This window comes from Acinonyx jubatus, chromosome B4, assembly GCF_027475565.1.
Source record: "Acinonyx jubatus isolate Ajub_Pintada_27869175 chromosome B4, VMU_Ajub_asm_v1.0, whole genome shotgun sequence".
In the NCBI taxonomy this organism is placed as follows: domain Eukaryota; kingdom Metazoa; phylum Chordata; class Mammalia; order Carnivora; family Felidae; genus Acinonyx; species Acinonyx jubatus.
In genome coordinates, this window is record NC_069387.1 from 57,204,762 (window position 1) to 57,226,132 (window position 21,371).

General features: G+C 35.5%; 1 protein-coding gene across 1 annotated transcript in view; it reads left to right on the top strand.

The window, feature by feature from the left end:
- The window catches only part of IRAG2 (inositol 1,4,5-triphosphate receptor associated 2), a 127,872-nt gene that overhangs the window by 99,234 nt on the left and 7,267 nt on the right, over nt 1-21,371 (top strand). The window contains exons 24-32 of the mRNA XM_027035758.2: nt 417-463; nt 566-630; nt 788-895; nt 3,805-3,875; nt 6,746-6,803; nt 8,575-8,638; nt 8,725-8,752; nt 9,010-9,150; nt 15,758-15,892. Of these exons, the coding sequence (XP_026891559.2) occupies nt 417-463; nt 566-630; nt 788-895; nt 3,805-3,875; nt 6,746-6,803; nt 8,575-8,638; nt 8,725-8,752; nt 9,010-9,150; nt 15,758-15,892 (717 nt within the window). The remainder of the gene's footprint in view (nt 1-416; nt 464-565; nt 631-787; nt 896-3,804; nt 3,876-6,745; nt 6,804-8,574; nt 8,639-8,724; nt 8,753-9,009; nt 9,151-15,757; nt 15,893-21,371) is intronic.

Consider the following 21,371-nt stretch of genomic DNA (forward strand, 5'->3'; position numbering starts at 1 on the left):
AAACCATTTTTAAATCACCAGGTCAAAAGTTTTAGGTTGAATAACATTTCCATAAATAGAAATATTTTATTACGCCCACATAGAATGTTCTGTTTAAAGACAACTTAAGTTCATGAAATAAACTCTATCTGCCCTTTAAGTTTAGAATTTGTTTTGCCCGAAAATTTATCAGGTATTCGTTAAATATTGAACTTGTAAGTATATTTAAAATTGGATTTTTTTTTGCAAGCACAACTTTGAGGAAGTATGTATATCAGCCTGCACTATACCATCCCCTTCCCATATCCTCTCAAAAAGAGCAAAGTAAATACGGGTTCATTTAAAACTCTATGAAAATGTTTGCTTAAAACAACCTCTCTAGGATGGAAAATGCCAAATTGTTAAACTTGTTTTTCCTCCTTTTTTTTTGTCTTTAGGAGAATGGTGTTGAATGCTTGTATCCTAAGAGCCTGCCACAGTCCAGGTTTGCCTGTTTGTATATGTGAATTAGAATGCATATTTTGTTAATTTTTAAGGAAATCTTTGGACCTGACACTCCAAAATGTTTTCTCTACTCCTTTGACAGGGAATATTCCACACTATCATCTCCTGGACACACTTCATCCACAGAGAGTATTGTGACTTCAAGTGGTGAGTGAACTTGGAAAAGATATAAAAATAGAGTGTTAGTTTTATAACTAGAAGCTTGATTTCTGTGACCTGCTGAGGTGAGTGCAAATGAAAAGAACATAGGCAAATAATTTCTTTTTGCATAGTGTTCATGCTGTTAGTTTCTTCCTGTTGATAGATTCTGGGTCAGAAATTTTGAATATGGCTTCTGGTGACCTTGTCTGTAAGTCACTCTGTGAGAAAGAGGAGGATACAGGATCAGCTTCTTCTATGATAAAGATCACAGGTAAGCTATTGGAGTTGAAATATTCAAATATAGTTTCCATTCTAAAACAGTAAGCAAACCTGTAAGCCACTAGAGTAACTATCCTCATAGTTCAGTAATATTTTATTTAAAAAAATGAGGTTATACTCTGGGGAGAAGAAGTCCAAGAGGTGCCATTTTTCCCCCAATTCTGTACATAGAGCAAAACTTACAATATATTTTAATAGGGCTTAAATATTTCCTAATGGCAAAGATTGACTGGATACAACTGGGTCTCACCTGTGGCACAGATATAGACTCATCTGCTTAGGAAATTCTCAGAATCCCCATTAGAATCTATTTGGTTAAAAGGAGGGGCCAGTTTGTGATGGTTCACTCAGGGGGCAAAAGAATTAACTATATACTATGTTGGATCCTTTTTTGAGTCTGAAAACAAAGTAGTGATTCTCAAGCATTCCCACTAAACCATCACTGCAGTTAACACTCACGGAAGTCCATAGGCTCCCGTTCACCCCAAACACATCAGTCAAGGAAAATCCATTCTATTGTGTGAACTGGACAGTTCAGATATAGATGCTAAACTAAAGGAGTTGTAAAATTGTAGAAATGGAATCTATTCCTTACTTAAACTGAAGAATATCTTCATATTCTACTTCAGACCGAATAAGAGAAATTTATTTTTATTTTTTAAATTTTATTTTTTTATTTTTTTATTTTTTTTAATGTTTATTTATTTTTGAGAGAGAGACAGAGACAGAGCGTGAGCGGGGGAGGGGTAGAGAGGGAGAGGGAGACGCAGAATCCGAAGCAGGGTCCAGGCTCTGAGCTGTCAGCGCAGAGCCCAATGCGGGGCTCGAACTCACGAACCGCGAGATCATGACCTCAGCTGAAGTCGGACGTTTAAACTGACAGAGCCACCCAGGCGCCTCTTTATTTTTTTATTTAAAAACATTTTCTTAGTGTTTATTTTTGAGCGTGAGCAGGGGAGGGACAGAGAGAGATGGAGACATAGAATCTGAAGCAGGCTCCATGCTCTGTGCTGTCAGTGCAGAGCCCAACACCGGGCTTGAACCCAGAGTCGTAAGATCATGACCTGAGCCAAAGCTGGACGCCCAACTGGCTGAGCCACCCAGGTACCCCCCTGAATAAGAGAAATTTTAATTAGAACTACATCAGGGTACCATTTTTCACTAGTCATGTAGACAAAGATGCAAAAATTTTATTACACTCTGTTGGTTAGACTGTGGGGAAAACTGGAAATCTCATACATTTCTATAGGGAATGTAAATTATTATAATTAATATAGAAAGGAATTTGCTGATATCTACCAATATGTTAAATGTACATATCCTGTGATAAGACAATTTGGTTTCTGGGAATTTATCCTATAGCTCTAAGCACACACATAACTTGTAGAAGTTTCTTTACTACAGCATTGTCTATAATAACAAAATATTGGAAACAAGTTAACTATCAAAAGAAGTCTAGTTAATCTATATTGGCATCTCCATGTAATGGAATACTACTATGAATCCACAAACATATATAAGGAAACTTCCTTAGAAGGATATCAAATAACTATTGTCTCTTTAAAAAAAAACAAATATAAAACATTATATATTGCGTGTAAAATTTTGTGGTGAAAAAGGACAAGAAGAAGTTTTTATGTATACATAAAATACCTCTGAAAGGCTAGACAAAAATAACATTGTCTATGCAGGTAGAAAGTAGGTTTCTGGCAGGCATGGATGGGAGGGATAATTTTCACCATAACAGTTTACACTTTTAAATTTATGGACCATATGAATCTATTCTCTGTCTTAAAAGTTAATGAAAACATCGGGCACCTGGGTGGCTCAGTCCACTGAGACTCTGACTTTGGCTCAGGTCATGACCTTGTGGTTCATGAGTTTGAGCTCTGCATTGGGCTTGCTGCTCTCAGGACATAACCTGTTTCAGATCTTCTGTCCCCCTGTCTCTCTGTCACTCCTTGGTTGCACTCTCTGTCTCCAAAATAAAATAGAGATGAGGACTGGGTGTTATATATAGGGGATGAATCACTGGATTCTACTCCTGAAATCATTATTACACTATATGCTAACTTGGATATATATATATGTATATATATATAGTTTTAAAAAGTAATAAAAACAAAAAATAAAGTAAAAGTTAACAAAAACTTGAAATTTCATTGGAAAAAGACTTTTTCATTTTGTTCTTATTTCCATATAAAATTTAAAAATATAATACATACTTTATTCCTTTTTTAAAAAAGAAACACAACCTATTTATAGCTGCTGACCTTTGTGCCTGCACTGAACTAAATTCAAGACAATGGATCATATAAAGAGGAAAATCATTATCAAGTACATTTCAGTACGAATAAAGTACACAAAAATAAAGGAAATTACAAAAAGAAATGGCATACATCTATAGTGCCTTCATTCCTTAGTTTGATGATTTTCTTTTTTAGAAAGATACCACGTTTTGGAAGAATATCATACTTGTTTATCAGTATTACATATGCAATTTTTAAAAACCGGTTTGTCAAGCTACTAGAAAGCTACTAAGTTACTGGTTGTTCAACCTTCCTTCATCCAGTTTTTATAAGTATACTAGTAATGTGTTTGATTTAAAAAAAAAAGCAGCAGACTTAAAAAAGATTTTAAAAACTTACTTGAAGGCCATTCATACAGATATTAATTTCTATTAAGAAATCTTATAGGGCTAGCTTTCTTGGGAACCTTAGCTGCTGTAGACCTGATTTTGAATCAATGGACACATTTAAAGTTTTATAGTATATAATTTGTCTCACATGTTAAGATTTTTGCCACTTACTAGTCTGCTTGTAATTGCCACCCTCACTATTGCTTCCTCTTTCACTTGTTACTGCTCAGGCAGCTGTTCAGTGTGTTCCCTTTCTCTCACAGGCAAAAGTCCAGCTCATGACAATACTGCACCCCAAGGCTCTGTGAGTGAGGACAAAACCACATTAAATCTGGTAAGGAAATATACGCGTGTTGGCAATAAAAGTAATGATATAGTACGATGGTAGAACTGTCCCTTTAAATTTGTAAAATATTCTTAAAAGCACATTTTATCCTTTCAAAATATTAAGTTAATAGAATTTAATCACATCAATGTTTTATTAAGAAGTTGGTGCCCAAGAGTCCCTGTGACTTGTCCAAGGTCACACAATAGAGTTAGAGCTAGGACTTCCTTACTCCACATTGTTTTTTCATTCATTCACTCACTTATTCATCAAAGGTCTACTGGAAACATGTGAAACCTCTATCAATAGAGGACTTTTAAGTAAACAAATGTATTAATAAGTAAGGTTAAATAAAACAGTAATATTTACCTTAAAGATCTGTTCTAATTAAGAGAACATGTTCTAATTAAGGGAAGAAACATACAGTTACTCAGTAATATCCAATTACGCAGTGTGGTTAGTGATGTAAAAGAAAAATGCTTGGGTTAGGAGGCCAGACACTGTCATGGAGGAGGTACTTTGTGAATGGTATCGAATGCTATCCAGGAACCTGGAAAACTGCTATACAACATTATTTAAATGTTTACAGAAAAAGTTCCTTTCCTTAAAGAGAAAGTTCATTGACACTGGTATGAATTTATAATTATTGGAGAGTAACTTGTAGACTATTGATCCAATTCCATGTTTCCTCAAGGGTCTTATTTATGTATCAGTCGCTCTCTGTATTGTATGTATACAGGTATGTATGTATATGTGTGTGTGTGTGTGTGTATTGTTTTCTCATCAGTATATAAACATTGTTTTAGTTAGGCCCATTTGCTTTTAAGAAACAGAGACTTACAAAAGCTAACTCAAGCTGAGAGATGGTTGTGGCATAAATACATTTGCGGCAATAGGGTGGACAAAAACTTTATAGTATTCTAGTCTGAAGGGAGTGAAATGATGGGATATGTGATTTGGAATCATCCTTTGTAGTGTGAAGTGTATATAGAGTGTAGTGTTGGCTAGCAAACATGCCAAAAGTGGTTGCCCCTTATAAAATAATAGAGGAATATTTGAGTCCTCTAATTTTTCATGGTAGTCTTCTGAGAAAAAGATTTTTTCTCATCTCAAGACAAGATAGAAATAAACTTAAAAATATGGGTTAGAATTAGAAAATGTAGTCATGGAGATGAGGTGCTGGTTAGGATGCCATTGATAATTCAGGCAAGAGATGAGGATAGTATGAATTTGGTGTGGATGGATAAAAGACTAATTTGGGAGAGATTTAAGGGACAGAGTTTATAGGACACGGTGACTGATAACCAGGGTAGGTGTGGGGGATGCATGGGAAAATGTAGATACTCAGGATTGTGGCTTATCCAACAGAATGAATAGGATTTCATGAGAAGAGGGAGGCAGTAAGAAAGGTAAACTTTAGGGGGTAAAATAAGATTGGTTCAGGTCAAGTTTCAGGTTGATGCGAGACATCGGTACTCTGAAATATTACATATACAGCTGTATATCTATATTCATAAGTTCATTCCTAGGACTTTTAGGGGTAGACACACATTTGTGAGTTACCAGCTAAAAAAAAAAAGTATGTGGGTGAGATTTCTCAGGGAGACTTGGAAAGAGCAGGCAGGAAGAGCACACAGAGAATAATGGACTCTTGATGATTCCATTATCTAAGAAAAGAAGGCAATGACAGAAGAAACTCAGAAGGAGCTACTGCAGCAATGGGAGGACATCAGGAGATGAAAACCAAGGAACGAAAAATCTTCAAGGAGGAGGGGATTGTAGGTCATTTGAGATGCCACAAAGAGGTCAAGTAAGATAAAGACTGAAAAATTTCCATTGAATTTGGCAATAGAGAGTTCACTGATAACTGGAAGGGGCAGTTTTCTTGGAGTATTGGGTGGAGGGACAGATGGGACTTGAAAAACTGGAAATTGCAACTATGGACAATTCTTCCCAGAAGAAGCATGGCCATAAGGGAGAGGAGAGAAAGAAGATGCCACAGATGGAAGAGATTAGGGTGTTGAGGGAGGATTCAGAAAACTTAAGAATATTTAAATGTTGATAAGAATGACCCAGAGGTTTACCTTCATTGCTGCATTTGTTACATTTTATCAAAGTCCTAGCTTCAATTATCTAAAAATTACATGACATGGTATCAATGGCTCTACCAAGGAAATTTGTCATAGACTTGCTTTTCATGGAAAATTTCTGAGAATGTTGAATAATTGTCACCATAAAAATGATTTTATACCTATTGCTTTCCCATTAGATTTTCCCAGGCAGTAGAGTACAACCCTCTAATTAGGGTAATTCTTGTTGTATAGATATGTTTGTAGGATAGCTGGCCAGTGACCTTAAAATGTATTTATACGGAGTAAAAGCCTAACGTAACACAATCCTAGTTGCTATTTTTGCCACCAGTTCCCCAGCAGCCTATCTAGAAAGCTACATGTGATAGTCCTAGATCACCCCCACCTCTTCATGCGTCCAGTCCTACCTCCATCAAGCTCCAGCATGTTTCTCATCTGCAGAGACTTGCCATGCTTCTCAAGCCATGGTGTCTCCCTATCTTTGTAGAGCACTTATTTATTCACATCTCATTTATTTGACAATCAAACCTAGTGGTTGCCTTGTGGTAATTTGTATCACTATTCATCTATTTCTGTCTTGTGTACCTCAACCACATTGGAAAACCCCTTAGAGCTAGTCCTGTTTTATTCTTAACCCCTAGTTCAGTTCTTTGATAGAGTAGGGTTAGGACCCCTAGTTCAGTTCTTTGAATATCGAGTAGGGTTAGGAAAGGACAGGAAGTTGGGAAATGATTGGTTATGAAGGATTTCCACTCTATGTACAGCAATAAAATCTCTTTATGATTTTAGGAAGCTAAAGAGGAACCAAAAACAATAGATGAGCATAGAAAAGAATGTGCCGCGGGAGGTAAGGAATGTTCTCTCCCAAACCCCATGTGAACTTTTGTTCCTTGCTTATATTTTTATGGGTGAAATCTTTCTGAGTAAAGATGTGCCTATAATTCTGCATCTCTAGATAAAATCAGCCAGTAAAACTGACTCTTGCTTCATTTTGCATCATTTTTGTAAAGCCACATTTATGTTACATTAACTATTAAGCTCCAGAGGACTTGTAATAGCTTCTACACTATTGTGAACAAAGAACCATGCCAGTGTTGGTAGTAAATTCTAAGCTCCACTTTGAGATTTTTTTTTATTATCCCATCCAACAGTGAATAAGACTAAGTATTTAAAAATAAGTGCTAATATGCTTTGCTCCCCCTTTCACCTCCATTAGGATAGATTTGAAGCTTTGAAGTCAAGCAGACTCTACACTGGGTCATTCTCTGACTAGCAGATTTGGAAGAATATTTAACCTGAGTGTCAATTTCCTCATCTGTAAAATGGAAATGATGAGGAAAAAAAACTAATCTTTATTGAGAATTCATGTGCAGAGTTTTATTTAGTTCCCCCAAATATGCAATTGTATTAGATAGGTAAATTGCAATTCAGTTTCCTAGCCTGTAGACTTTGGATGGTGCAGTACCTACCACAGGTTTGCTCTGAGGATTGAGTAAGTTAGGTATAAAACAGGTGGAAAACGCTTGGCAAAGTTCTCATAAAAGCTACTATAGAAAAATAAGGGCACCTGGGTGGCTCAGTTGGTTAATCTTCTGACTTTTTTAAAAGTTTTTTTTCAACGTTTTATTCATTCATTCATTCATTCATTCATTCATTCATTAGAGAGAGAGAGAGAGAGAGAGAGAGAGAAAGCAAGCAGCAGAGGGGCAGAAAGAGGGAGACACAGAATCTGAAACAGGCCCCAGGCTCTGAGCTATCAGTACAGAGCCCAACACAGGGCTTGAACCCATGAACTGTGAGATCATGACCTGAGCCAAAGTCGGACACTTAACCAACTGAGCCACCCAGGCACCCCAAGCATCTGGCTCTTGATCTCAGCTTAGGTCTTGATCTCAGCGTCATGAGTTCAAGCCTTGTGTTGGGCTCTGTACTGGGCATGCCTAGAGTCTACTAAAAAAAAAAAAAGAAAAAAAAGTAAAATAATATCATCCTTACTTTATACACGTTTGATGAAGTTGTGACTTGTTCCAGGTCACAGAGCTATAAAGGTGAAAGCTGGAACTTAAACCAGGTTTTTTCCATCTCTAATACTCTTCATAACTGATATATCCTTTTTGCGAAGTTGTCATGAAGAGTATCATTATATGTAAAGAGCGTTGTTTTGGGACTGGCACATAGTAAACTTGTGACAAATGGTTGATACCATGTTTATTGTTGCTGTTGTTGTTATTATTATGCTATTATACCACTACTATTACTTCAATGACTACTCCTGCTGCTGTTAAAGCCTTGATCTGAAAAAGGACCAAGGTACCAGAGGAAGGTGTGCATTTAGCCATGGGATCGAGTCAAACATTCAAATGCAAAGAGAGCAATTGGACTCTGAGACCTCTTCAGGTTTCAGACTATTCACACGATAACGTATGAGCCAATGATTTTAATGTCATTGTGATCCCAATAGCATAACATAACATTATCTTATATTTAAGAAACTGCATTATTAGCTGGCTGCTATTTCAGCTATACGTCAATGAAATGCTTGTAGTGGAGAGAGGACGTTTGATTGTGTCTTCCACTAAGCCTTTATAACCCAATAATATTTTATTGTCTTATAATAGTTGCTGCTGTTTCCTCTCTCCCTGTAACCACTGTGAAATCGGTTAACTTTAAACAAAGTGACAAGTAAGTTCTTCTTCATATGGCATGCTCACATTTTTTGCTTCTCTATTGAATTACGTTTGAACACTTTTTTTTTTCTTATCCTACAGCACTTCTGCTAATGAGAAGGAGGTTGAGGTGAGTTTTGTCCCTTTAAGTTAAAAAAAAATGTTTCTGACTCCCTTGTCTATTATCACTTCATACAGTCTATGACAAGCTGTCATACATTTGGTGTCTGGTTACCTTGGCAGTGACTAAGTGCAGGTAAAGCCGATGTATGCCAGCATTATGTTGCTGGGAGGAGAAAGTAATGACTCAGCATAACCCAGTATTAAGTTGAAATATTTCACTACAACCAATTTTCTCCCCTCACCTTCACATTATTTTGACAATAGGCTGAATTTCTCAGATTATCTTTGGGATTTAAGTGTGACTGGTTCACCTTGGAGAAAAGAGTAAAGCTTGAAGAAAGATCACGAGACTTGGCAGAAGAAAATTTGAAGAAAGAAATCACTAACTGTTTAAAGCTGTTAGAGGTGAGAACCCTAACATTTGGGGACTACACACCTGGTCATATTGTTAATAATGTTTTCAAAATTACATAGGAGTTTACTTTTGTGGCTAAAACCAATACCAGGCACCAAGCCCTGCCTGACTCAGATGTGAATTAGAGGAAGTAAGAATTCAGGATCAGGCTAAAATAAAAGATTGCTAATAGAGTATGAGCAATAAAAAAAAATGCCTCTTAAAATCATTGTGGGTCACCTGCCTTCTCTCCAAATGTTCACATAGGTTTCAGGCAGAAGAGTCATCATGCAGGAAACTGAGCAATAGGAGATAATATCAATTTTAAGCTTCAAAGAAGAGAATCAAAAGTCTATTTCCATTTAATTAACTGAAAAAAAGAATGGTGACTGATTTTAGTCTTGTCAGATGATGGGCAAGCCCTGTGTAGGTAGATAGGTAACAACTACTACTATTTTTCCATTTTGTGAAATAACCATAAGTATAGAGATGGGTTGGAAAATTAAGAAGGTTATTTTTGGAAAAAGAAAAATAAAAATTTAGAAACCATATTCTGTTTTTTTTTATTGTAGTAAAAAAACATAACATCAAAATTGCCATATCAACCATTTTAAGTATACACTTCAGTAGTGTTAAGTATGTCACACGGTTGCAAAGCAGATCTCCAGAACTTTCCCATCTTGCATACTGAAACTCTGTACCCACTAAACAACCCCACTTTTCCCCTCCTCTCAGCCCCTGGTAACCACCATTTTACTTTCTGTTTCTATGAATTTGACTACCTCAGATACGTCATATGAGTAAAATCATATAGTGTTTGTCTTCTTGTATCTGGCTTATTTCACTTAGTATAATGTTTTCAAACTTTATCCATGTTTTAGCTTGCGACAGGATTTCCTTCCTTTTTAAGGCTGAATTATTATTCCATTACATGTGTATCCTGCATTTTGTTTGCCCATTCATTTATCAATAGACATTTGAGTTGCTTCCATCTTTGGCTAGTGTGAATATTGCTGCTATGAACATGGGTGTGCAAATATCTCTTTGGCACCCTGCTTTCAGTTCTTTTAGAAATCTACCCAGAGTGGGAATAGGAGTTCCATTTTTAAGTTTGTGAGGAACCATCATATTGTTTTGCTTAGTGGTTGCACCATTTCACAATCCTATTAATAGTGCACCAGGGTTCTAATTTCTGCACATGAGGGCCAACATGGTATTTTCTGCTTTTTCGATAGTAGCCATACTAATGGGTGCAAGATGGAATCTTATTGTGGTTTGCTTTGCATTTCTCTGATGGTTTGTATTATTGAGCATCTTTTCATACATCTCTTTGTTGGCCATTTGCATACCATACAATTTTGTAATAAGATGTATGTTTTTTTTTCTCCTACTCCATAGGTTTCCTTTTCGTTTGTTGATTATGTTCTTTGATGCACAGAAGTGTTTAAACTTGATATAGCAGTATGTGTCTATTTTTGCTTTTGTTGCTTGTGCTTTTGGTGTCATATCCAAGAAATAATTGTCAAATCCAATGTCATGAAGATTCTCCCCTATGTTTTCTTCTGAAGTTACATAGTTTTGGGTCTTAAATTTAAATCTTTAATGCATTTTTTTTTAGTTTATGTTGAGAGAGAGGGAGAGAGAGAGCATGAGCCCAGAAGGGGCAGAGAGAGAGAGGCAGAGAGAAAGAATTCTAAGCTGGCTCCACACCATCAGCACAGAGCCCAATGTGGGGCTCGAACTCACAAACCATGAGATCATGACCTGAGCTGAAGTCGGAGGCTTAGCCTACTGAGCCACCCAGGTGCCCCTTTAATCCATTTTTTTTTCGTGTTTGTTTATTTATTTGTTTGTTTATTTATTTATTTATTTATTTAGAGAGACGGAGGGAGAGAGAGAGAGAATATGAATATGAACATGATCAGGGGAGAGGCAGAGAGAGAAGAGAATCCCAGGCAGGCTCCACACTGTCAGCACAGAACCCAATGCAGAGCTTGATGCCACAAACTGTGAGATCGTGACCTGAGCCAAAATCAAGAGTCTGATGCTTAACCAACTGAGCCACTCAGGTGCCCCTATTCAATCCATTTTGAGTTTACTTTTGTATATAGTGTAAGATAAGAGTCCAATTTCACTTTTTTTGATATGGATATTAAATGTGGACATCGATATGGGTACGGATATGGATATTGTTGGTTTGCAAGATCCTCAGGAGCTTCGTGGATATAATCTGAAACTAGCCCTCATATTCAGAGGGCAGGGAGAAACTGAAGGAAAAGGCAGGTCACTCCAAGTTGGTAGATGGAAGGTTTAATAAGCAAAGGAATTTACATATGCGCTTGTCTTTGGTGGCTACAAGACAAGTAGATCTCTGCAGCCACCCACCAAATCTATTAAGTTTATATAGAGGCTTTACTGGGTTGTTATATATACCATCCAAATGATCTCAGCACTACGTCATTATTTCAAGGCAGTGTTCTTGGGGCAGCTTCTCAGAGTGGGGAAGCCATAGTTCAAGGACAGGAGAGGGGGTGAATAACCTCTGATTACCTGGATCCAGCTGATAGATCAACTGGTGGTCATGTCTTCTTGATGACCTCCATGAAAAGATATCCAGTTTTTCCACTGGGTCTTGGCATCCTTGTTTTTTTTTTGTCTTTATTCCAGTACCATATTATAGCTTTGTAGTATGTTTTGAAATCAGAAAGTGTCAGTCCTTCGACTCTTTTTCAAAATTGTTTTGGCTATTAGGGGTCCTTTGAGATTCCATATCAGTTTTAGGATGAATTTTTCTATTTATGCAAAAAAAAAAATACCACTGGGATTTTGATAGGGATTGCATTGAATCTGTAGGCAGATTTCAGTAGAATGGACATCTTAAGAAAATCGTCTTCCAATCCATGAACACAGGATGTCTTTCCTTTTATTTGTGTCTCCTTTAATTTCAGCAATGTTTGTAGTTTTTAGAGTACAAGTCTTTTACCTCCTTTGTTAGGTTTATTCATAAGTACTTTATTTTTTATGATGGTATTATAAGTGAAATTTTCTTAATTTTCTTTTTGGGTTCATCATTAGTGTATGTGAATGCCATTGATTTTTGTACGTTGATTTTGTATCCTGTATCTTTTCGAATTTGTTTATTAGTTATAGCAATCTAGGGGTTTCTATATATAAGATCATGTCATATATGAACAGAGATTAATTTACTTCTTCCTTTCCAGTGTGGATTTCTAATGTATTACTTGCCTAACTGCTCTGACTAGGACTTCCAGTACTAGGTTGCATAGAAGTGGTAGGGTGTGCACATCCTTGCCTTGTTCCATAACTTAGAGGAAAACTTTGATCCTTTCACCATTGTGTATGATGTTAGCTGTGGGCTTGTCATATATGACCTTTATTATGTTGACATAGTTTTTTGTCTATTTCTAGTTTTCTGAATATTTTTATCAAGGGTGTTGAATCCTGTCAAATGCTTTTCTGCATCAATTTGGATGGTCATGTGGGTTTTTATCCTTTAATCTGCTAATGTGGTGTATCACACCAGATTGATTTTCATATGCTGAACCATCCTTGCATTAAATGAATAAATCTCACTTGGTCATGGTTTATAATACTTTTAATGTGCTGTTGAAATTGGTTTGCTAGTATTTTGTTGAGGATTTTTACATCAACATTCATAAAGGCCAGTAGTCTGTAATTTTCTTGTGGTCTTTGGCTTTGATATTAGAGTAATAGTGGGCCTCAAAGAATGAGCCTGGAAATGTTTGCTCCTCTTCAGGTTTTTGGAAGACTTTTAGAGGGATTGTTTATTTTTTTTAAAGATTTATTGTACTTATTTTATGAACAATTTTATTAAGTTTTCATTTCCCACAAGGGCCTTTTTTGGCTTAAAACAAAACAAACAAACAAAACTCTGATATAGGCATTAAGACACAAGCAAGTTGAACACACTTGACATGCCCCCAGGTTATCTACCTATATAAAAATTTGAATAAATTTGCCATAAAGCCATAATGAGACAAATAACCAGTGTTTCTAAATATTTTATAGCCTATTACTAAGAACTAAATGAACTCCCATATAGAAACAAATCCTTTGAACTACTAGCGATTTAGAATTTTGTTTTAATAAGAAAACATAAAAAATACATATTGTTTGTTGAACACCTACCACCTGCCCAGGTCTAAATTAGGCTTTTTACATTCATTATAAAATGTAACACGACCACATGTGGAATAGGTATTATTATTCCCATTTTGTAGATGAGAAACAGTCACTTAGTATTAATGGCTAATTTATCCAAAAGCCTACGAGTAATAACATGTGACAAACCATTCAAACCCTGATGTGTTTCCATCACCATCTTTTGCTCTTGGCCCTGTCTACCTAAGTATAGTGAAAGTATTTTCCTAGATTGGCATTCTCTGAATTATTCATATCATTTGATGTAGCATCAAACTAGAATAAGAAAATAGTATTGTTTACAAGGAAAAAAATACAGGGAATTGATTACAGGGAAAAAAATCAACGCAATAAATGTGAACAAAAAGAAATAGATGTAAATGGTGAAAAGTTGGATTAAACTTGGAAACTTATTTCAACTTCAAAACTAAGCAGTGGTGGTATGAACCGAGACTTTTTTTACTTATAATAGTTGAATAGGCTGATGGCTTATTTTATTGTGCAGAAATGTTCTAATTTTTCTCCTGAAGCTGGAAATGCCTATTTACCAGAATGAGAAAAACACAGTTATGTAAACTGCAGTGGTAAATTATACATGCTCAATTAATCCACAAGTACAGCCCTGGGTTTGCTTAAAGTTCTTTTTTTTTTTAATAATAAGTGTATTCGACTCCCCATCATTTATTTCACTCATCCCCCTGCCCACCTCCCTTTTGGTAACCATAAGTTTGTTAACAGTTTTTCTCTCTGTCTCTTCTTTTTCCTTTGCTTATTTATCTTGTTTCTTAAATTCTACATATGGGTGAGATCATATGGTATTTGTCTTTCTCTGACTGACTGATTTCACTTAGCATTATACTCTCTAGCTCTATCCATGTTGTTGCAAATAAGATTTCATCTTTTATGGCTGAATAATATTCCATAGAATATACATAGCACATCTTCTTTATCCATTCATCTATCATTGGACACTTGGGCTGCTTTTATAGTTTGGCTACTGTAAATGCTGCAATAAACATAGGGGCGCATGGATCCTAATTCGAAATTAGTGTGTTTGTATTTTTGGGATAAATACCCAGTAATGCAATTTTAGGTTGTAGGGTAGTTATATTTTTAATTTTTTGAGGAGCCTCCATACTGTTTTGCATAGTGGCTGTAGTAGTTTGCATTCCCACCAGTAGTGCATGAGGATTCCTTTTTCTCCACATCCTTGCCAATACTTGTTGTCGAAAAATGGTTTTAATCTTCTTTCCATGTTTTGTAGAATTTTCCAATGAAGCCAACCATTATTGGACTTTGTTGGGGGAGTTTTGCTTCAATCTCTGTACTAGCTATTGTTCTATTCAAAATTTCTATTTCTTCATGATTCAATTTTGGTAAAACCATATTTTGTTTGGCTGACAACTAACATCTGCTCTTCCTTTCCCAATTGAATGTGGTTATTTAAACTACAATAGGAAACTATGTGTTTGACAATGGCCACTACAGTTGGTTAGCAACTCTCCAGCTGCAACTCACACATTTGTTTCTGTTTCAGAAGTGGCTGACATTTATTTAGCATCTACTGTGTGAAAAGCAATTTGCATATATTACCACCCATGTCCCGGTATTCCTGGAAAGGAATTCCCATAGTTGTCTCCATCTGGCAGATGAAGAAAGAGCAAACAGAAATGTTTACATAATATTTTTAGGATTACAATGGAATATATAGTCAGTGATGCCTTATAATTTTATTGACACAACTTTTCCTTTTTAAATGATATACAAAATTTATGGTGTTTTAGATTTGGGCAAGTCTTAGAAATTCACTCATGGAAACACAGCTAATAAGCAGTGGCTTGTTTGTTTCCAAATCTGTCCACTTAATTCTGTCTCTACCCTAGTGAAATGGATGGTCTTCTATCAGGAAAGGGCACAGGTTTGAAAGAAATATTCATGAGGCAGTGCAGGCATACCCATCTAACCTGCCCAATAATGCTTTGTAATCAATACAAGAGGAAGTATATAAGTCAGAACCATATCTAAATGTAGTATATTTCACTACTTTTCTTAAACGTTCAAACCATGCTCCTTATACAATACACTCAACTCATTCATAAGCACAGTTTCTCTACCATTACCAGTTAAGTATATCCTATTCTGTTAAGTGGAAAAGTGGTAGGTAGAAATGTGCACAAAAGAATGGCAAATCAGGAAGTAAAGAAGGAAGAGATCAATACTAGATATAAAAAGTTTTGTGAACATCTGCATAGTCTGTTTGATAGCCAACAATGATATTAATATTTCAATACCATTCATTATTGGTCTTTGCTGCTTCTTTTCACTTTCCACCAACATAAGTGAGATGTGACTGTCATTTGTATTTACAACATAGTGTTAGAATCATTGGCTGAATACTTGGGTTGCATATATTTTAATACTTTACTTTCTGTGCAGTCTTTAACACCACTTTGTGAAGATGACAACCATGCCCAGGAAATTGTTAAGAAGCTGGAGAAGAGTATTACTTTCCTTAGCCAGTGCACTGCACGAGTGGCCAGTAGGGCTGAGATGCTTGGAGCCATTAATCAGGTAATCTGTCTCCGTTTCTTTTGCTATGATGAAACTACTAAAAATTACTATTTCCCCTGAGATTATGGATTACACTTCTAGGAAGAAGTTTTTAAAAATACTTCTGTGTTGTACAAGATTTACGTATTTAATACAGAAAAAATGGAAAATGGAAAATGCAAATAAAAATGTAAAAAAAATACCCTCTCATAATAGCATTATCCAGGGACAGTCATCTAAATCATCTGTTCCAAATATCAACTTCACACTTTCTCCTTTCTCCTTTCTCCTCAAATCTTCATCATGTCCTTCCCCATTTTCTCTATCAAATAACGACTTTGCTTCCTGCCTCAGGGAGAACTTGGAGTCATTTGGAAGGGAACTGCCACAAGTTCCAAACCTAGTAACATCTCAACCCTCATACTTTGCCTTCCTTCACAGTACAAAACATGAGTTGTTTCTAATCCTGTCTAAGGCTAACCATCTCAACTGTATACCAGAATCCATCCTCCTAATTTACTCGGAGTCTTGGGGTCTGATTCTCCCTATTTTCCTTCAAAAATCTTCAACTTTCCCCACTGTATCAAATCATTCTCATGAGAACACATATATAGTGTCTTTAAGATGGAAAAAAACACAAAAACAAATAAAATAATCTTCGACCCTTTCTTCTTTGACTACCACCCTGTTTCTCTGCTCCCATTTCCAGCAAATTTCCTCAACAGAATTCAACAGTACTCATGGTCTCTAATTTGTCCCCTCCCATTCTCACTGAAATCTGCTCTAATTGGCCTTAACCTACCTATTTTCCTTAACCTATCTGCTATAGTCAGCATGGCTGAGCTCTTTCTCCTCCTGGAAATACTCTCCTCACTAGGCTTCTAGGTACCACATTCTCCTGTGTTTTTCTCTCTACATCATGGGTCACTCCCTTCCAGGCTCCTGTGTGGGTCCCACCATTCTCCCAGGCCTCATCAGTGGGGCCCAGGGCTCCATCCTTGTACATGTAATGTTCATCTTCTTCAATCCCCATACCATCTTATGTAGTCAGCTGATGACTCCAAAATTCACATGCTTATCCTAAGCCATTGCTGTGAGTTCCAGACTAGAATATACTAACTACAGATGCAGCATTTCCACTTGGATGTTTGACAGACAATTCAAACAACATATATATATTATTTGACAAACAATTCAAACATATATAAAAATAAACTGCCCATGGTCTCTCCAAAACCGGTTTTAATCATAATCTCCTTATCTCAGTCAAGGGTAACTTCCCTTCCAGATTATCATATTGAAAATCCTTGGGAGCAATTCTCAACACCTTTCTCTCACACTCTACCTCTAATGCTACAGAAAATCCTATTTACCATCAGAATATATCCAGAATTCAACCCCACGTTTCTTTCTCCACTGCTACCACCTTGATCTAAGCTACCATTCTATGTTTTAGAGATTAATACAATATTTTTCTAAATGGTCTGCCTGTTCGCATTCAAACCAAATACTCCCCGCAACATAATCTGTTCTCCATAAGCAGCCAGAGTAATACTTTCAAAACTTAAGCCAGATCATGTTTCTTTTTGGTTCAAAGTCCTCCAGTGGCTCCTCAGTTTTTTTCAGAATAAAAACCAAAATCCTTATGATGGCTTAAAAAGATCTACATGATTCCCCTACCCTCTTACATCTTGAAATTAATTTCCTAAGTTTATCTTCCTGAATTATTGCACTCCAGCCAGACTGGTCTCCTTTCTGCTCACCAAATATGGGAGTAAAAATGTAGTTTGTTTAGAATGTGTTCAAAATTAGTGACTATCTACTTAATATAGACTCCTATATACTTAGGATGTTAGATACAAATTTTAATGGTAACCACAAACCAAAAACCTATGATAGATACACAAAAACAAAGAGAAATGAATCCAAGCATAACACTTGGAAAATCATCAATCACAGTGGAAGAGAGCAAGAGAAGAAGAAAGGAAGAGAGAACTACAAAATAATAATAATAATAATAATAACAAAATGGCAATGAGTACATATGTAGCAATGATTACTTTAAATGCTTTAATCAAAAGACATAGGGTGACTGGATGAATAAAAGGACAATACCTGTCTATATGCTGCCTACAAGAGACTCACTTCAGAGCTAAAGACACATCTAGACTGAAAGTAAAGGGATGGAAAAATATTTCGTGCAAATAAAAATGAAAAGATCTGGAGTAGCAATATTATATCAGACAAAATAGAATTTTAAACAGACCGTAACAAGAGACAAAGAAGGTCATAATGATAATGGGATCAGTCCAACAAAAGGATATAAAATAGTAAATATCTATGCACTCAACATAGAAGCATCTAAATACATAAAGCAAATATCAATAGACATAAAGGGAGAAATTGACAGTAATACAGTAATAGGAGGTCACTTTAATACATCACTTACATCGATGAATAGATCATCCATTCAGAAAATCAATAAGGAAACAGTGGCTTTGAATGACACATTAAGACCAGACGAACTTAATGGACATATACAGAACGTTCCATCCCAAACTAGCAGAATGCACATTCTTCTCAAGTGCACATGGAAAATTCTCGAGGTTAGATCACATGTTAGGCCAAAAACAAAATCTCAATAAATAAGATTGAAACCAAGCATCTTTTCCAACCACAACAGTGTGAAACTAGAAATCAATTTTAAGAAAAAAAAAACTTGAAAAGACACAGACACTAGGAAGCTAAACAATATGCTACTAACCAACCAATGGGCCAACAAAGAAATCAAAGGGGAAGTCATAAACACAAATGAAAATGAAAATACAGTGGTCTAAAATCTTTGGGATGCAGAAAAAGCAGATCTAAGAGGAAATTTTATAATGATACAAGCCTACCTCAAGAACCACAAAAAAATTTCAAACAATCTTACCTTACACGTAAAGGAACTAGAAAAAGAACAAAGCCCAAAGTTAGTAGAAGGAAGGAAACAATAAAGCTCAGACCAGAAATAAATGAAATAGAGGCCAAAAAAAAAAAAATCAATGAAAACAAGAGCTGTTTTCTTAAAAAGATAAAGAAAATTGGTAAGCCTTTAGCTAGACTCATTAATAAAAAGAGAACTCAAAATCAGGAAAGAGAAAAAATAATGACTGATATCACAGAAATACAAAGAATTATAAGAGACTACTATAAAATATTATATCAACAAATATAACAACATAGGAGAAATGGATAAATTCCTAGAAACATACAATTTCCAAAACTGAATAAAGAAGACATAGAAAATCTGAACAGGATTACTAGTAATGAATCAGTAATCAAAAAACTGTCAACAAAAAAAAAGTTTAGGATCAGATAGTTTTGCAGGTGAATTCTTACCAAACATTTAAAGAATAGGTAGTACCTATCTTCCTCAAATTATTCCAAAAAATAGAAGAGAAAGGAAAGCTTTCAAATTCATTCTATGAACTCTATGAATTCATTCTGTGAATATCACCATTACCTGGATACCAAAACCAAAGACACTACAAAAAAGGAAAACTACAGGTCAATATCCCTGATGAACATAATTGCAGAAATCCTCAACAAAATATTAGAAACCAAATCCAGTAATACACTAAAAGAATCATTCCCCACATTCAAGTGGGATTTGCTCCAGGTATTCAAGAATGATTCGATATGTGCAAATACATCAGATTCACAAAATGAAGGTTAAAAACCATATGATCATCTAAATAGCTGCAGAAAAAGCATCTGACAAAATTCAACATCCATTCATGATAAAAACTCAACAAAGGGGATTTAGAGGGAACATACCTCAGAATTAAAAAGGTCATATATGAAAAACCCACAGCTAACATCATACACAGCTGGAATATTTTCTTCTCAGATCAGGAATAAGACCAGGATGTCCAGTCTCACCACTTCAACATTGTACTGGAAGTCCTGGTCACAGAAATTAGCAAGAAAAAGAAATAAAAGGCATCTAAATTGGTAAGGAAGAAGTAAAACTCACTATTTGCAGATGACATGATAGTATATCTAGAAAACCCTAAAGACTCCACCAAAAAACTATTAGAACTAATAATTAATTTCAGTAAAGTTGCAGGATACGAAACCAATATACAGAAATTGTTTGTATTTCTATACACTGAAAATGAAGTAGCAGAAAGAGAAATTGAGAAAACAATCCCATTACAATTGCACCAATAATAATAATATATCTAGAAATAAATTTAACCAAGGAAGTGAAAGACCTGTACTCTGAAGACTATAAAACAAAGAAATTGAAGGTGACACAAATGGAAAGACAGTCCATGCTTATGGATTGAAAGAATTGATATTGTTAAAATGTCCATATTACCTCAAGCAATCAATAGATTCAATGCAATTCCTTTCAAAATACCACCAGCATTTTTCACAGAACTAGAATAAATTATCCTGAAATTTATAAGGAGCCACAAAAGACCCTGAATAGCCAAAACAATCTTCAGAAAGAAGAACAAAGATAGAGGTATCATACTGCCAGACTTCAAGATATATTGCAAAGCTGTAGCAGTCAAAATAGTATGACACTACCCCAAAGTAGACACATACATCAGTGGAATAGGATAGAGAACCCAGAAATAAACCCTCATGTATATATGGTCAATTAATCTACAACAAAGGAGGCAGGAATATACAAAGGGGTAAAAATCTACAGTTATTAAAGCTCTAGTCTTAGGGATAAAAAGTACAGCATAGGGAATGTAGTCAATAAACTGTAATAATGTATGGTGACAGATGGTAACTACACTTAGGATGGTGAATGAAGCATAATGCATAATTGTCAAATCATTATATCATGCACCTGAAATTATGACAATATTGTATGTCAACTATACTTCAATTAAAAAAAAATCCTGAGAGTTAAACTTTTCGAGACGTTATATAACTGAAAATGTTTTTATTTTCCTACTTAATTGATAGTCTAGCTGGGTGATAGATTCTAGGTTAGAGATAATTTCCTTTAGAATTTTTCTTGCATTGTTTCATTTCCTTCTTAATTTCTGGTGTTGCTGTCAAAGTTTGATGCTATTCTGACTCTTGAGCTTTTGTTTATGCCTTTGCTTACTTTCCAGAAGATTTTAGGATATCCTCTTCTCCCTACTGTCCTTTTTTTTTGGTATGAGTTTATTTTCATGTACAGGCCCTGGGTGGATATAAGCTGGCAAGTTCTTGAGTTCTAGAGATTTTTTAAAAAAATTATTTCCTTTTTCTACATTCTGTGGAATTTTCCTATGTTTTCTTGAGTTCTTGTTCTTTGCCTGTTGGATCTCCTGAACAGGTCCTTTTTCATCTCTTTTCTACTTTTTAGTGTTTTTGCTCCATTTGGGGGGATATTTCCTCAACCTTACCTTGTAGCTCTTCTCTTATGCATTTTTGTCATATTTTTAATCCCCAAACTTTATTTTCAACATGCAGCTTTTTAAGATCTTGTTCTTATTTCATGGATGCA